Genomic DNA, 13,346 nt, shown 5'->3' with positions numbered 1-13,346 from the left:
TCCTTAATCCAAAACCACGAGCTATCCAAACGCCACCTCAAGTACAGTGACACAACCTCCAGTCATTGACTCGGAATAGTGGATGGCGTGCTGTGAACTGCTCCTTATCTTCTATGGCTCCGGCGGTTGGTGACTGCCTCCCACGTCCCCGCCCGGAGCGCCGCCGTACAACCCAGCCGCCGCGCCGCCGCTAACTCCGTGAACACTGAACACGACGGGAGAAAGAAAAAACTGGGCCACTGGGCCTCTGACCCTCGGTCCATTATGATGACTTTGCGGCCTTGACGGCCCGCCAGTTCACTCATGCCAGCGGCCTGAGCTCTAGTCCCCATGAAGCCGTTGAAACTTGCAAGGAGAAGCAGAATATAAGCCCAGCTCGCCCCGCCCCGTCGGGGCAGCCGCCGCCCAGGCGTCCACGCCGGGGCCACCCGCATTCGACGCCGCATCACAGCGAAGTGCACAGGATTGTTTTGACTTTGGACACCGCACCCGACGCCTGTGTTGTACTTTTTTTTTTCTTTTCCGAGGTGAGATTTATTAGCCCACAAACAGGTACATTCAGCGCTAATAAGGTGCGTGATTGCACAAAGAGAATGTCGGAGCCAAACAGCAGACGACATCTTCAGACACACACATTAGGCTAGTACACGGGCAACCCTGTTCTGGTTTATAGTTGAGCCTGAGAGTTCAGTAGAGTGCAGTTGCCAGTAGTATGCAAGCAATTATAAGAAATTAGGTCTGTTGTATCAGCTTCATGTATGTGATCATAATTGCTTGTTTGAGCATCGTGTATGTAAAGTTTGCTTCCAGCGGCAATTTCTTGTCCAAGTCGACCTTTATATGTGAATCAGACTGGCCTATTCAGCAGCATGTATGTTCCAGCAGAGTGCATGACCCTGAATGTATGAATCCTTTTGCTCAATTTCTGAATTCAAAACCAAAGGCCATACCAGCAGGCAGCAGCATATTTTTACCAAAAGTGCAGGATTTTGGCAGCATCGATGCAGTATATGTTCTAGCAGCATACATGTGACCAAAAATGCAAGATTCAGCATCAGAAACGAGTCTAAAAATGCAGGGTTCAGCGACATATAAGTGGTGTATGCTGCATAAGATGAGCAGGGGATGCGAAAATATTACATCTCCGGATGCATAAGTTTAGGAAGTTGCATAGGTGCTTGACAACTTGACAAATGCCGATACAAGTTTCGTGCTCACAAAACATCATTCGCTACAATGACAATATTCACATAACATCATTCAAGAAGTTGTGTACTGAAGCTTAACCACAGAGGTTCATTTTTCAGGAAAAAGGACATATTCATCTATCAGTTCCAGATTGCCCTGCCAATGATGAAACGAACGATCTACTAAAAACAGAGCAGAAATGTAAACCTAACACATAGATCTCATGCCACGATCCCTAAGAATTAAGCAGGAATACAGACAACTAATGGACCATGATTACTGACTCTTTTCTTACTTGAATTGCCCAATTGGAAACAATACTTACTAAATTGACCATGATCACTAACTCTTTTCTTGCTCAAACTGCCCAAGTGAAAACGAAGCACTTAAAGCATCAGGTCTGCCATAAGCCGACAGCAGAAGGTTCATCATATTAATGGATGGTTCCTGGCCTTCTCATGACGGTGGTGAACTGGTGATCAGCCCGTAGCATGATCTGAAAATATACAATTGGTAAACTTATAAACCTCAAGATATTTCAATTTTCAAGTACTCATGTGACTGTGTTTGTTTGCGATGTGCGCTTCAGATTGGCCATAGAGGAGATAAGAGAAAAAAAGGATCAACAAGTTCCTAGTTGTATCAAGCCAATTTCAAGATTTAACATTCTCTAGTTAGATTGCGATCCTCCAATTTAATAAAATCAATTTCCTTGAGCACAGATATCTGCATCGACACTTTTATATGACAAACCGAAATATTGCTTGCAGCCTAGCTAAATACTCGAAAGTAACAAAAGCACGTATATAGGAGCTGTACAGGGTAACTTGAGATTACCTGGAGTATAGAAGCTAATATAAGGAATGACAGTGTCGATGCTTCCCCTGTTGGACACCTTCTTGGCTATGCAAGAGTTGAGGTTGATCGCGAAGACGCCAGCGTCTGTCGTGACGAAGATGACGCCGAGGCCCGCCGCGAAGCCAACCACAGTATGTGGGTAGAAGGGGTCACCAGTGGGCAGTGTGTTGAGCTCGATGACTCTGCGTTGCGTCCATGCCGCACTTCTGTCAGGAATGACCTCTCTCGACAACAGGTAGAGGCAGGAACCCTTCACGCCGGCGAACCCCAGTCCACCGCCCGCCGCGGGCATTAGGACACCACGATCCTCATACGCGAACGGCGGGTCGATGAACGCGAGTTGACGGCTTCCCAAGTCGTACTCCACGATTGTCTTGTTCTGTGCAGCGAGGCAGTAGATCGTGTTCCCCACAAGCGCGGCGGGCTTCATGTCCATTTCGGCGAGGTCTTCGGGGTGCTCAGCGACGGTCGCGTCGCTCCAGGCGGCGGTCTCCGAGGAGTAGACGCAGGCGCACGTGATCCCGTCTTCGTCATTGGTGCCCACGAATGCCACGAGGAAGGGCCCGCCGTGGCAGTCGAGGTGGTCGCACTCGCCGCTGCCTTCGCGCGCGGCCGCGGCGCAGAGCACTGTCGCGTCCCAGTACGTGTACGAGGCCACCGGCAGGGGAAGACCCCACCGCTCATCCGTGATGGGGTTCCAGACGACGAGGTCAGGGTCGCAGTTGAGGTTGCGGAAGAGAACGCGGCCGTGGCGGGAGTCGCGCGCGTACCAGTAGCCGTGGTCGAGGGTGCGAGGGCGGAAGGGAGTGGTGCGGACGAACCGCGCGCCGAAGCAATCCCTGGAGAGGTCCAGGTTGAAGAGGAAGCCCAGCATGGGAGGCACCCGGTGGAACGCGCGGTAGCGGCGTAGGAAGGCGGGGTCGGTGAGGAGGAGGCGCCAGGGTTTGCAGACGGCCGAGCAGCGGACGAGGAGCTTGGGCTTGTACGGCGGGATGCGGAGGAGGATCTCCTGGGTAAGGTCGTCGACCTGATCCTGCGGCGAGGGGTGGGGGAGTTGCGGCGGTGGAGGCGTGGTCATGGTTGCTCTCGCCGCTCGGTGTCGCCGCATCGGTTGGGGGAAGAGCCGCTCGCAGGCGAGAAATGAGTGCTGCCGCCTCCGCCGCCGCCTACGTGGACGGGTTCCAGGAGAAAGTAAACGACTGGGCAAGTGGGCCTCGGTCCATTCGGTCCACCAGTCAGACAATCATGCCAGGCTTGGGCCTGAGCACTTCGTCCCATAAAACCGTTTCGCCCCCGACCCACCGGCCACCAGGCGCCCTCGGGATGTGCTCGTGCCGATCTTCTTGTCCACGAATATGACAGAGGACAGAGGAGGCGGGCAGTGCAGACCTGCAAGAGAAGGTGGTGCCGTTTTTGGAGGGGAAGCGCGTCGGTCTGGGAAGAAAGGGTTGCTTGGTGCTACCCGTCGCCGAGCAAGGGAACGAGGGCCGGCGGCGCTGGAGTCGCCCGAGGGAAGATCGGAGCTGGCGGGCGGATCTTGGCACCATTGGGATGTGTTTATGCCGAAGGAGGTGAGGACCGGCGTGGGGAGGGGAGGACGTGCGGTGCCGGAGCCGTGTGGAGATCACCCGTCGCTGTGATAGGAGACCACACGGTGCGGCGGAGGCAGCGGGGAGCGCATGCCACGGCGGCACGGCGGCAGCTGGGATTGGCTGTCGGCCGATTTCTCAGTTGCTTCCCCGAGATGATAAGGAGAAGGAGGTGCACTCTCGATTTCCGTGCGAGACGATATGGACAGGCGATGGGATTTGACCACACGATAATGATCCGAGGGCGCACGCTTTCTAGCCGACGTGGATAGCCTCACTGTGAGCGGTACTACCGCGCTGTAATAGAAAGAGATAGGTAGCTCACTGCTGCCTATTCGACGGCTGATCTCTCTTCTTTCTCCTGTCATTTTCGCGAGGTCACCTCCGGAGCATGCCGCAGCGACAGCCGGTGCGAGCCGTTAAGGTTAGGGTTTAGTGCTACGGGTTGGGTTAAGGTTTGAGAGAGCTTCGGCTCTAGAGGGAGGTCGACGGTGGTGATGAACGTGGGGTCAGGGACGCTACCAGCAGGAGGTGAATTGCTAGTCAGGCGGTGTCGGGGTGTAGGTGTCGCCGCGCGAGGGAGAGGGTGATGGGCGCGGATATGGTGACGGAAGCCGTTGGAGACGGGGGAGGAGGATAGGGTGGTGGCATCATGCTGGAGAAGGAGGAGGAGAGAAGAAGGTTAACACGAAAAAAGAAGAGGAGCGCGAAGATGGCGCGGAGGGAGAAGGGAGTTGGAAACGGCGTGGAGACAGCGGCGGAGGAAGGATGCATCGTGCAACCGGTGGGGCCAGTAAGAAGAAAGGAGGCCGATCGTGGGCCTAATGTGTGCAATGATCTTGTTCAATAGCCTGAGAGTTTCAGGATCAGGTTCCGTAAAACAATAGTCTTTTTCCTTCACGTAATTTTTCTGCCAAGTAAAAAGGCTCAAAACAAGAGCAATCATGTGAATGAATGAATATCAATCTGCTTCTTGGCCAAATATATGAATAATTGCAACTATAAGTGACTAAGTGTGTTGTATCAGCTTCAGATATGTGAGCATAATTGTTTGTTTCAGCATCGTATATGGGAGTTTGTTCTTAGTGGCAATGTCCTGTCCATGATGACTTCTTTGTGTGAATCAAACTGGCTTATTTCAGCAACATGTATGTTCCAGCAGAGTGCATGCTCCAGAAGGTATCAATCCTTTTGCTGAATTTCTGAATTCAAAACCAAAGGCCAAACCAGCAGCATATTTGCGTGTATGAAGTGTATATTCCAGCAGAGGTGACCAAAAATGCAAGATTCAGCATCAGAAAATTAGTCTAAAAATACAGGCCAGGATTCAGCAAGAGTTGTGCATTTTTCAGGAACGCTGAACCACGGAGGTCCATTTTCCAGGAAAAAAAGGAACAGATTCGTCTATCGATTTCAGTTGCCTTGCCAAGCATGACATGAAAATTTACTCAAAAAGGAGCAGAAATGTAAACCGGACACACAGATCTCAGGCCACAATCGCTAAGAATTCAACAAGAATAGAGACAACTAATCGACGATGATGCCTCACCCTTTTCGTACTAAAAAGAATCGGAAACAACAGTTTTGACCATGATCACTAACTTTTTTTTCTTGCTTAAAGTGCCAACCTGAAAATAAAGCACTCGAAGCATCAGGTCTGCCAAAGCCAACAGCAGAAGGTTCATCATGTTAATGGATGGATCCGGCGTTTGGCGGCGGTGATCATCCCGTAGCATGATCTGAAAAGATACAATTGACAAATTTATCCATGCTATAGCTCAAGATTCCAACTTATAAGGCATGATATTTCAAACATTCAAGTGAATGGGTTCGTTTTGGACGTGTTCTTCGGATCGGCCATAACAGAGATAAGAGGGGGGAAATGGATCAACAATTCAAGAGTTAACATTCTATAGTTGAACCCACCAAAAGTTATTTAGGGATTGACTTAGTGCATATTAGACAGTGATATTCTCATTCCCCAATTTTCTGAACCGCGCAGATATATCCACACTTTTATATGACAAACAGAAATCTTGCTTGCAGCCTGACTAAATACTCGAAAATCACAACTAAGCAAGAACACAGGAGCTTTACAAGCTACTATAGATTACCTGGAGTATAGAAGGTCGTGTAAGGAATGATAGTGTCGATGCTTCCCCTGTTGGACACCTTCTTGGCTATGCAAGACTTGAGGTTGATCGCGAAGACGCCAGCGTCTGTCGTGACGAAGATGACGCCGAGGCCCGCAGCGAAGCCAACCGCAGCCGCAGTAGGTCCGTACAAGGGGGCACGAGTGGGCAGTGTGTTGAGCTCGATGACTCTGCGTTGCGTCCATGCCGCAGTTCCATCTGGACCGGCCTCCCTCGACCACAGGTAGAGGCAGGAACCCCGTACGCCGGTGAACCCCAGCCCACCGCCCATGGCCGGCATGAGGACACCGCAACCCTGGTACGCGAACGGCGGGTCGATGAACGCAAGTTGCCGACGGCCCAAGTCGTACTCCACAATTGTCTTGCTATCTACAGCGATGAAGTAGATCGTGTTCCCCACAAGCTCGCTGGGCTTCATGTTCATGATGGCGAAGTCATTGGGGTGCTCAGCGACGGTCGCGTCGCTCCAGGTAGCGGTCTCAGAGGAGTAGACGCAGGCGGACGTGATCCCTTCGTTGTCGGTGCCCACGAATGCCACGAGGAAGGGTCCGCCGTGGCAGTCGAGGTGGTCGCAGCCGCCAAACGCGGCGCAGAGCACCGCCGCGTCCCAGTCCTCGAAGTCCAGCGACGGAAAGGCCAGCTGCCACTTCTCATCCGTGATGGGGTTCCATACGACGAGGTCAGGGTCACCCTCCACGTAGCTGGGGTTGTGGAAGAGGACGCGGCCGTGGCGTGAGTCGCGCGCGTACCAGTCGCTGTGGTCGAGGGTGCGAGGGCGGAAGGAGGTGGTGCGGACGAAACGAGCGACGAAGCGATTGCGGGGGAGTTTCACGTTGAAGAGGAAGCCCAGCATGGGAGGCACCCCGTGGAACGCGCGGTAGCGGCGGAGGAAGGCGGGGTCGGTGAGGAGGAGGCGCCAGGGTTTGCAGACGGCGGAGCAGCGGACGAGGCGCTTGGGCTTGTACGGCGGGATGCGGAGGAGGATCTCCTGGGTAAGGTCGTCGACCTGATCCTGCGGCGAGGGGTGGAGGAGTTGCGGCGGCGGAGGCGTGGTCATGCTTGCTCTCGCCACTCGGTGTCGCCGCGTCGGTTGGGAGCAGAGCCGCTCGCAGGCGAGAGGACGACGACGAATGCCGAATGCGTGATTGCTGGAACTGCTGCTACTTGATCGGGTACAACCATTTTAGGAGGATTTCTGACAGGTGGGTCCGTTAACGGGGACCGCCTGAGTTACTGGCGAGTGGAATTGGTCAATTGGATGGTTAGGGCCAGCGCGACCCAAATTCTGTTCGTGGGCATTCTCGCGATAAGGATGCGAGTAGTTATCCGAATGGTAGTTTTAGGTCATTATTTATTTTTTTTAAAATTAATTAGGTGATATTGAATCCCTTTATTTTTTGAATTTTAGATCGACTCAACAACCTTAAAAAATACAAAAATTGTATCTATGCTCACGACCCAATTCGGCCCATTAGATATTAACGTGTGCCGTGTACGACTACAATCCCATCTTCCTCCTCCTTCCCCACTCAAACTTCGTCGTCGTCCTCCCAAGATCACAACGTGCAACCACATCGCTGAGCCTCCACACCTTCAGATTGTTTCTTGGATCAATTCTTGGCAGGGTAAACTAAACTGTACAGGTTTTTTTGGTGCCATTGCCCGTCTTGACTTATTTATTTAGCTAGTAGTGAGACAGGTGCTTGAGCTCGTGGAGCACGATGCGATCTAACCTTGCGTCAACTGTCCCTGGTCACCATCTCGTGAGCCCGACTCGCCTCCATTGTATTCTTGGACAGGAATGAACAGCTAGCGCAGCAATCACACTCCAAGGCGACCTGGATGGAGTGCTATGCGCTTCGCCGTGATAGGGCACCTCAACATCGGCAACGAGCTTGTCATGGTGCACAGAGCGTCGGAGCCTCGAGCCAGTCTAGGGCGCCACCCGAGCCCTTGCACGGTTCGCCGGAGCTCGACGCCGGGGCAGCCACAGCCCACGCGTCGACGCGTCGGCGCTGAGGCCGCCAGCACCAATCCGACGCCGGGGACGCGCGCATCCGGCGCCTTCGACGCCGCATCACAGCGAAGTGCACATCAACGCCTTTTCTTGCAGTTGAGCCTGAGAGTTCAGTAGAGAGTAGAGTGCAGTTGCTTGGAGTGTGTAAACAGTCGTCTTGTTCAGTGGAGTTTCAGGTTCAGGTTTAGTACAGAAATTGTCTTGTCCAGTAGAGTGCAAGTGCAATTATCTTGTTCAGTACTCAGTAGCCTGAGAGTTTCAGGTTCAGGTTTAGGTTTCGTAAAACGGTAGCCTCTGTTCAGTATAGTGCAATCGCCTGCATGTAATTTTTTGCCGCCTGTAAGGTCAAAGCAAGAGCCAGGGGCGGAGACAAGGGGTGGCCCCAGTAAAGCAAGTACTTTACTCCATCAAGATCAATTCTTTTGTTTCCACAATACGCATGTATATAATGTGCTTCATACATTTTATCTATTATCTACGTTTCAAATATCATGTCTTTTTTTAACACATTTTAGGTATTATATATCGCCAAGTATAATTTACTGTCCATAGTTATTGTGAACACATGTAACAAAATATTTTTTTTCTTACCAAACTATACCAAGTCTAAAGTGTTTGTCCTTAATGATCATGATTCATATTCTATTACTCTATTCTTTATTAACCTTAGCTCAAGTTATTTTCAGTTATAAAGATTTTTTTAGTAACTTCTATGATAGAACCATACCGAACTAGCAAAGATAATATCATGATGTTAAATGGATATGTATCATCATCCATTATATGAAAATGTCATACATTTGCTATCGTAGGCAAATTTGTGTGTGAATAAGAAAAAAGATGTTTTACATAGATTTATCGTAACATTTGTATTTTATTCTTCAAAATAAAATAGATTAATCAATATTAAGAGAAAATTATAATTTTTTATTATGATTAATTCAATAACTTATAGAACTGATTCAAATTTATCTCTTCTCAGCCCTATGGTTCAATCTTGGCTCCGCCCTGGGGCGGGCCCACGTTGGGTCATGGGTGTACAGATGTACACCCAAATTTTTAAGCAATTGTTTTTATATGTAGTATTTTCTGGGTGTACAAATGTATTTCTATTCAGTCCAACAAAAGCAGCTCGCACAGTCCTGAGCTCGCAAGTCTTCCTCCGTCCGCAACTCAGCCCAAGCCCACGCAGCACGCAGCCCGTTCGGCCGTTCGCCCGTTCCCACGCAAACCAGTCCAGGACCACCAGTCACCACGCACACGCGACTGCCACGCGGTACACCGTCCAGGACTCCAGCCTCCAGGTCCAGCGTCCATGCCCCAGTCACTTGGCTCGGCCAGACGCCCAGACGGCCACTCAGCACTCGCTTGCAGATCCGAAAATGGAGGGCAGCGGCGGCGGCGCTCGCGGGAGGGCAAGCCAGGGCGAGACGGCGCCGGGGCGCGGCGCGGGTGCAGGCGCCGGCGCTGGCGCGAGCATGGCCGAGGTGGCACCGAGGCGCGACGCGGGGTGCAGGGGCCAGTGCGAGCCAGGGCGAGATGGCGCCGGGGCGCGGCACGGGTGCAGGCGCCGGCGCTGGCGCGAGCCTGGCCGAGGTGGTGGCACTGGGGCGCGACGCAGGTGCAAGGGCTGGCGCGAGCCTAGCCGAGACGGCGCCGGGGCGCGGCGCGGGTGCAGGCGCCGGCACTGGCTTGGCCGAGGCGGTGCCGGGGAGCAGCGCGGGTGCAGGTGCTGGCGCGAGCCTGGCCGAGGCGGTGCCGGGGCGCGTTGCCAGTGCAGGCGCATGCGCGGGCACGAGGCAGACAGCAGCGGCGGCAAGTCAGAGTATGTACACATTTTTTTGAGAAGAAAGAAGTAGAGGCTGTAGAAATCAAGAAGTGTAGAGCTGTGTTCTGTGTGCAGATGTGCTGCCGTGCTGGTTTGAAACTTTGAACTGAACTAAAAAGTGAATGTCTGGAGTGGACTGAACATGTGTTGGTTTGCTCTCTGCTGAACTAAACAAGTGAACATGATTTCAATTTCCAAATTGAAGAAGTATGAACATGTGATTGAGTGAATGAACAAATTGAAAATTGTTCTGAACATGTGACTCAAAAATCAAAATTGTCTATGTGCAGGAGCATTTAGGTTGTTTGTTATACTGTTTTTTTTATTTGTTTAGCTTAACATTAGCTGTACAACATGCTCACATATTGATATGCTCATTGTTTTTTCTCTCTAGAGCCGACTATGAAGCTTATCAAGAGAAAGACTATTGATTTGAGAACCATGTGGAGTAAAACTGCAAAGTCAAAAAAGACATCAATTGAATCTCCCAGTTCCATTCAATTGCCTATTCCTGACAATGATGATGCAGTTCATGAAGAGGCTGAAGCGAACGAAACGGCTCAAGTGGATGACAATGATGATGGAATTTATGATGTTGACTTGCTTCCGCGTGATCCTGGGAAGAGGATTCCAATTGCAGATTATGATATCAATGATCAAGATAGGGTGAGAAGAGGATTCATTGCATTGGGCTCTTGTCAACCACGGGACCATAATTTTGAAAGAAGAATGATTGGAGGTATGCGTAGATTTGTGCCTGCTTGGTTTGATACTTATAATTGGATTGAGTATAGTGTGGATAGAGAGGCTGCCTTTTGCTTTGTTTGTTATTTGTTCAAGGATAATAGTCGTGCTGGTGGAGATGCTTTTGTGAATGAGGGATTTAAAAATTGGAACCATAAAGAGGTGTTTAGGAAACATGTTGGTGATATTAATAGTGCCCACAATCAAGCTCAAGAGAAATATGATTTCTTTGTGAAACCTAAAACATCAATTGAACAGTCATTTGCTTCAACAACCAAACAGTACAAGGTTCTTTACATAGCCCGCTTGACATGGTCACTTAGGTGCATAAGGTTTCTCTTGAGACAAGGGTTGGCTTTTCGTGGGCATGATGAAAATGAAGATTCTAAAAATAAAGGAAATTTCCTTGAGCTTTTAAATTTTCTAGCAAATAATTTTCAAAAAGTTAACAAGGTGGTTCTAAAGAATGCTCCGAAAAAAAGTAAAATGATAGACCACAAGATACAAAAGGATCTTATAAGCTCTTATGCCAAGGAAACTACTAAGCTTATTATGGAGGATCTTGGTAATGAACATTTTTTTATACTTGCTGATGAATCTAGTGATGTGTCCCTAAATGAACAATTGGCTCTTTGCTTGCGTTATGTTGATAAAAAGGGAAAGCCAGTTGAGAGATTTCTTGGTGTTGTCAATGTTGAAGACACTACATCTTCAACACTAAAAACTGCAATTGGAAATTTGCTTATGGATCATCAGTTGAGCTTTTCTATGGTCCGTGGGCAAGGATACGATGGAGCTAGTAACATGAAGGGTCACATTAATGGTTTGAAGAAACTTATAATGGATGAGTCTCCTTCTGCTTATTATGTTCACTGCTTTGCTCATCAACTTCAATTAACTCTTGTTGTTGTTGCTAAGGAGAGTGGTGATTGTCAATGGTTTTTTCAACAACTCTCATATTTATTAAATGTTCTTGGTAATTCTTGTAAGAAGATAAAAATGCTTCGAGTGGCTCAAGCTGAGTCTATCATTGAATCATTGGAATTGGGTGAACTTGAAAGCGGTCAGGGTTTGAATCAAGAGATGGGTTTGGGAAGGCCAGGTGATACAAGGTGGGGATCTCACTATAAAACTATATTGCATATTATTGCTTTGTACCAACCAATTCGAAAAACTCTTATCAAGATTGGGGAAGACTATAATAGGACAGAGGCTATATCGGCTCAAACTATGTTGACATCATTTGAGTCATTCGAGTTCGTTTTCATGTTACATTTGATGGAAGAAATATTTGGGTACACAGATGACTTAGGCAATGCTTTGCAAAAGAGGGAACAAGATATTGTTGATGCTATTTCTCTTGTTTATACCACAAAGGAACAATTGCAGTTATTGCGGGAAGATGGTGGATGGGATACTTTCCTTCAAGGTGTCATTTCTTTTTGTGTGAAGCATAAGATCAAAATTGCTGATATGGATGGTCACTACAAGCCGGTTGGAAGATCTGCAAGGTTCTATGGTAAAGCTACAAATAAACACCGCTTTCATGTTGATATGTTTTTGGGTGTCATTGATAGGCAACTTCGAGAGCTTAATGACCGGTTTGATGAGGTGAACACAGAATTACTTATTTGCATGGCATCATTCAATCCTATTGATTCATTTGCTGCATTTGATAAGGAGAATTTGGTTAAGCTTGCTCAATTTTATCCTACGGATTTCACAAAGGATGAAATGTTGAAACTTCCCAATCAATTAAGAAATTATATCGCAGATGTGCGAAGGGATGAGAGGTTTAAAGATGTGAAAACTTTTGCCGATCTTTCTATTAATCTTATTGAAACAAAGAAGAACGGCACTTTTGAAGTTGTTTACAAGCTTCTCAAATTGGTGCTAATTCTTCCTGTAGCGACAGCTAGTGTTGAGAGAGTGTTTTCTTCAATGACTTATGTGAAGAATAAGCTAAGGAATAAAATAGGGAGTCAATACATGAATGATTGTTTGGTCACTTTTATTGAGCGGGACTTCTTTTTGCAAGTTGAGGATGATATCATCATAGCTGCGTTTCAAAAGACGAGGAACCGTAAAGTTGAATTGTAATTTCGAATTCTAAGGTGATGTGGCAATGCAAGGGCAATTCTCATTTTGTGCTTACACTAAACTTGGTAAATTATTCGCTAATCTTACTGAATTGTTCTTGATGCAGGGTGACATGTGCAGCTTGTGACTTCCTACTCTGAGTAATCTACTTGCTGCTATGGCATATGGTTGGTTACTTCTCAATTTAGGTGGATTTGTTTTCAAATTATATATGAGAAATGTTGAAAATTGAAAAGGCGAGGCACGACGTCGGCTACGGTGCTGGTACGTACACCCAAATTGAAAATCCTGAGCCCATCACTGCGTGTTCCCCACAAGCGCGCTGGGGTTCATGTCCATGTCAGCGAGGTCATCGGGGTGCTCAGCGTAGGTCGCGTCGCTCCAGGCGGCGGCCTCCGACGAGTAGACGCAAGCGAACGTCAGCCCATCGTTGTTTGTGCCCACCAATGCCACGAAGAAGGGCTCGCCGTGGCAGTCGAGGTGGTCGCAGCCGCCGCGCACAGCGCAGAGCACCGCCACGTCCCAGTACGTGAACGGCACCGGCGGCATGGGCAGCCCCCACCGATCGTTCGTGATGGGGTTCCAGACGATGAAGTCAGGGTCACTCTCCACGTAGCTGGGGTCGGGGCCGTCGACTAGCAGGGGCAGAGTGGATACTCGCACAGAGCTTAAATAATTGGGGTCTTTAAATCCTAATTAACTTACTTAAATATTTACTTCATCAGAGAAAAAAGAAGTCCAGCAAAATCATTATTGCATGCAGAATTTTGTTAACCATTTCTGTGACTGTTGTTTATGCGGAAAAGAGTTTTTCTAAACTCAAGTTATTGAAATCCTACTTATATTCTACTATGACACAAGAAAGACTT

The 13,346-nt window shown here is 48.9% G+C and overlaps 3 protein-coding genes across 3 annotated transcripts; 1 reads left to right on the top strand and 2 right to left on the bottom strand.

Annotated features, from left to right (window-relative positions):
• Positions 1-1,150: 1,150 nt before the first annotated feature.
• On the bottom strand, positions 1,151-3,391 carry LOC133907958 (uncharacterized). Its single transcript, XM_062350097.1, has 2 exons — positions 2,026-3,391; positions 1,151-1,684 (listed from the first exon to the last, which is right to left on the bottom strand). The coding sequence occupies exons 1-2, from the start codon at positions 3,152-3,154 to the stop codon at positions 1,668-1,670; spliced, it is 1,146 nt and encodes a 381-aa protein (XP_062206081.1). The 5' UTR covers positions 3,155-3,391; the 3' UTR covers positions 1,151-1,667.
• Positions 3,392-4,961: 1,570 nt separating this feature from the next.
• On the bottom strand, positions 4,962-6,933 carry LOC133907957 (uncharacterized). The gene is made up of 2 exons (XM_062350096.1): positions 5,750-6,933; positions 4,962-5,374 (listed from the first exon to the last, which is right to left on the bottom strand). The coding sequence occupies exons 1-2, from the start codon at positions 6,843-6,845 to the stop codon at positions 5,358-5,360; spliced, it is 1,113 nt and encodes a 370-aa protein (XP_062206080.1). The 5' UTR covers positions 6,846-6,933; the 3' UTR covers positions 4,962-5,357.
• A 2,411-nt stretch (positions 6,934-9,344) lies between these two features.
• Positions 9,345-12,617, top strand: LOC133908020 (uncharacterized). Its single transcript, XM_062350156.1, has 4 exons — positions 9,345-9,630; positions 10,163-10,299; positions 10,831-12,473; positions 12,584-12,617. The coding sequence occupies exons 1-4, from the start codon at positions 9,345-9,347 to the stop codon at positions 12,615-12,617; spliced, it is 2,100 nt and encodes a 699-aa protein (XP_062206140.1).
• Positions 12,618-13,346: the final 729 nt, after the last annotated feature.

The sequence above is a fragment of the Phragmites australis genome, chromosome 24 (genome assembly GCF_958298935.1).
Source record: "Phragmites australis chromosome 24, lpPhrAust1.1, whole genome shotgun sequence".
Classification (NCBI taxonomy): domain Eukaryota; kingdom Viridiplantae; phylum Streptophyta; class Magnoliopsida; order Poales; family Poaceae; genus Phragmites; species Phragmites australis.
The sequence above is the reverse complement of the archived record's forward strand: the minus strand, read 5'-3'. Positions and strand labels throughout refer to the sequence as shown.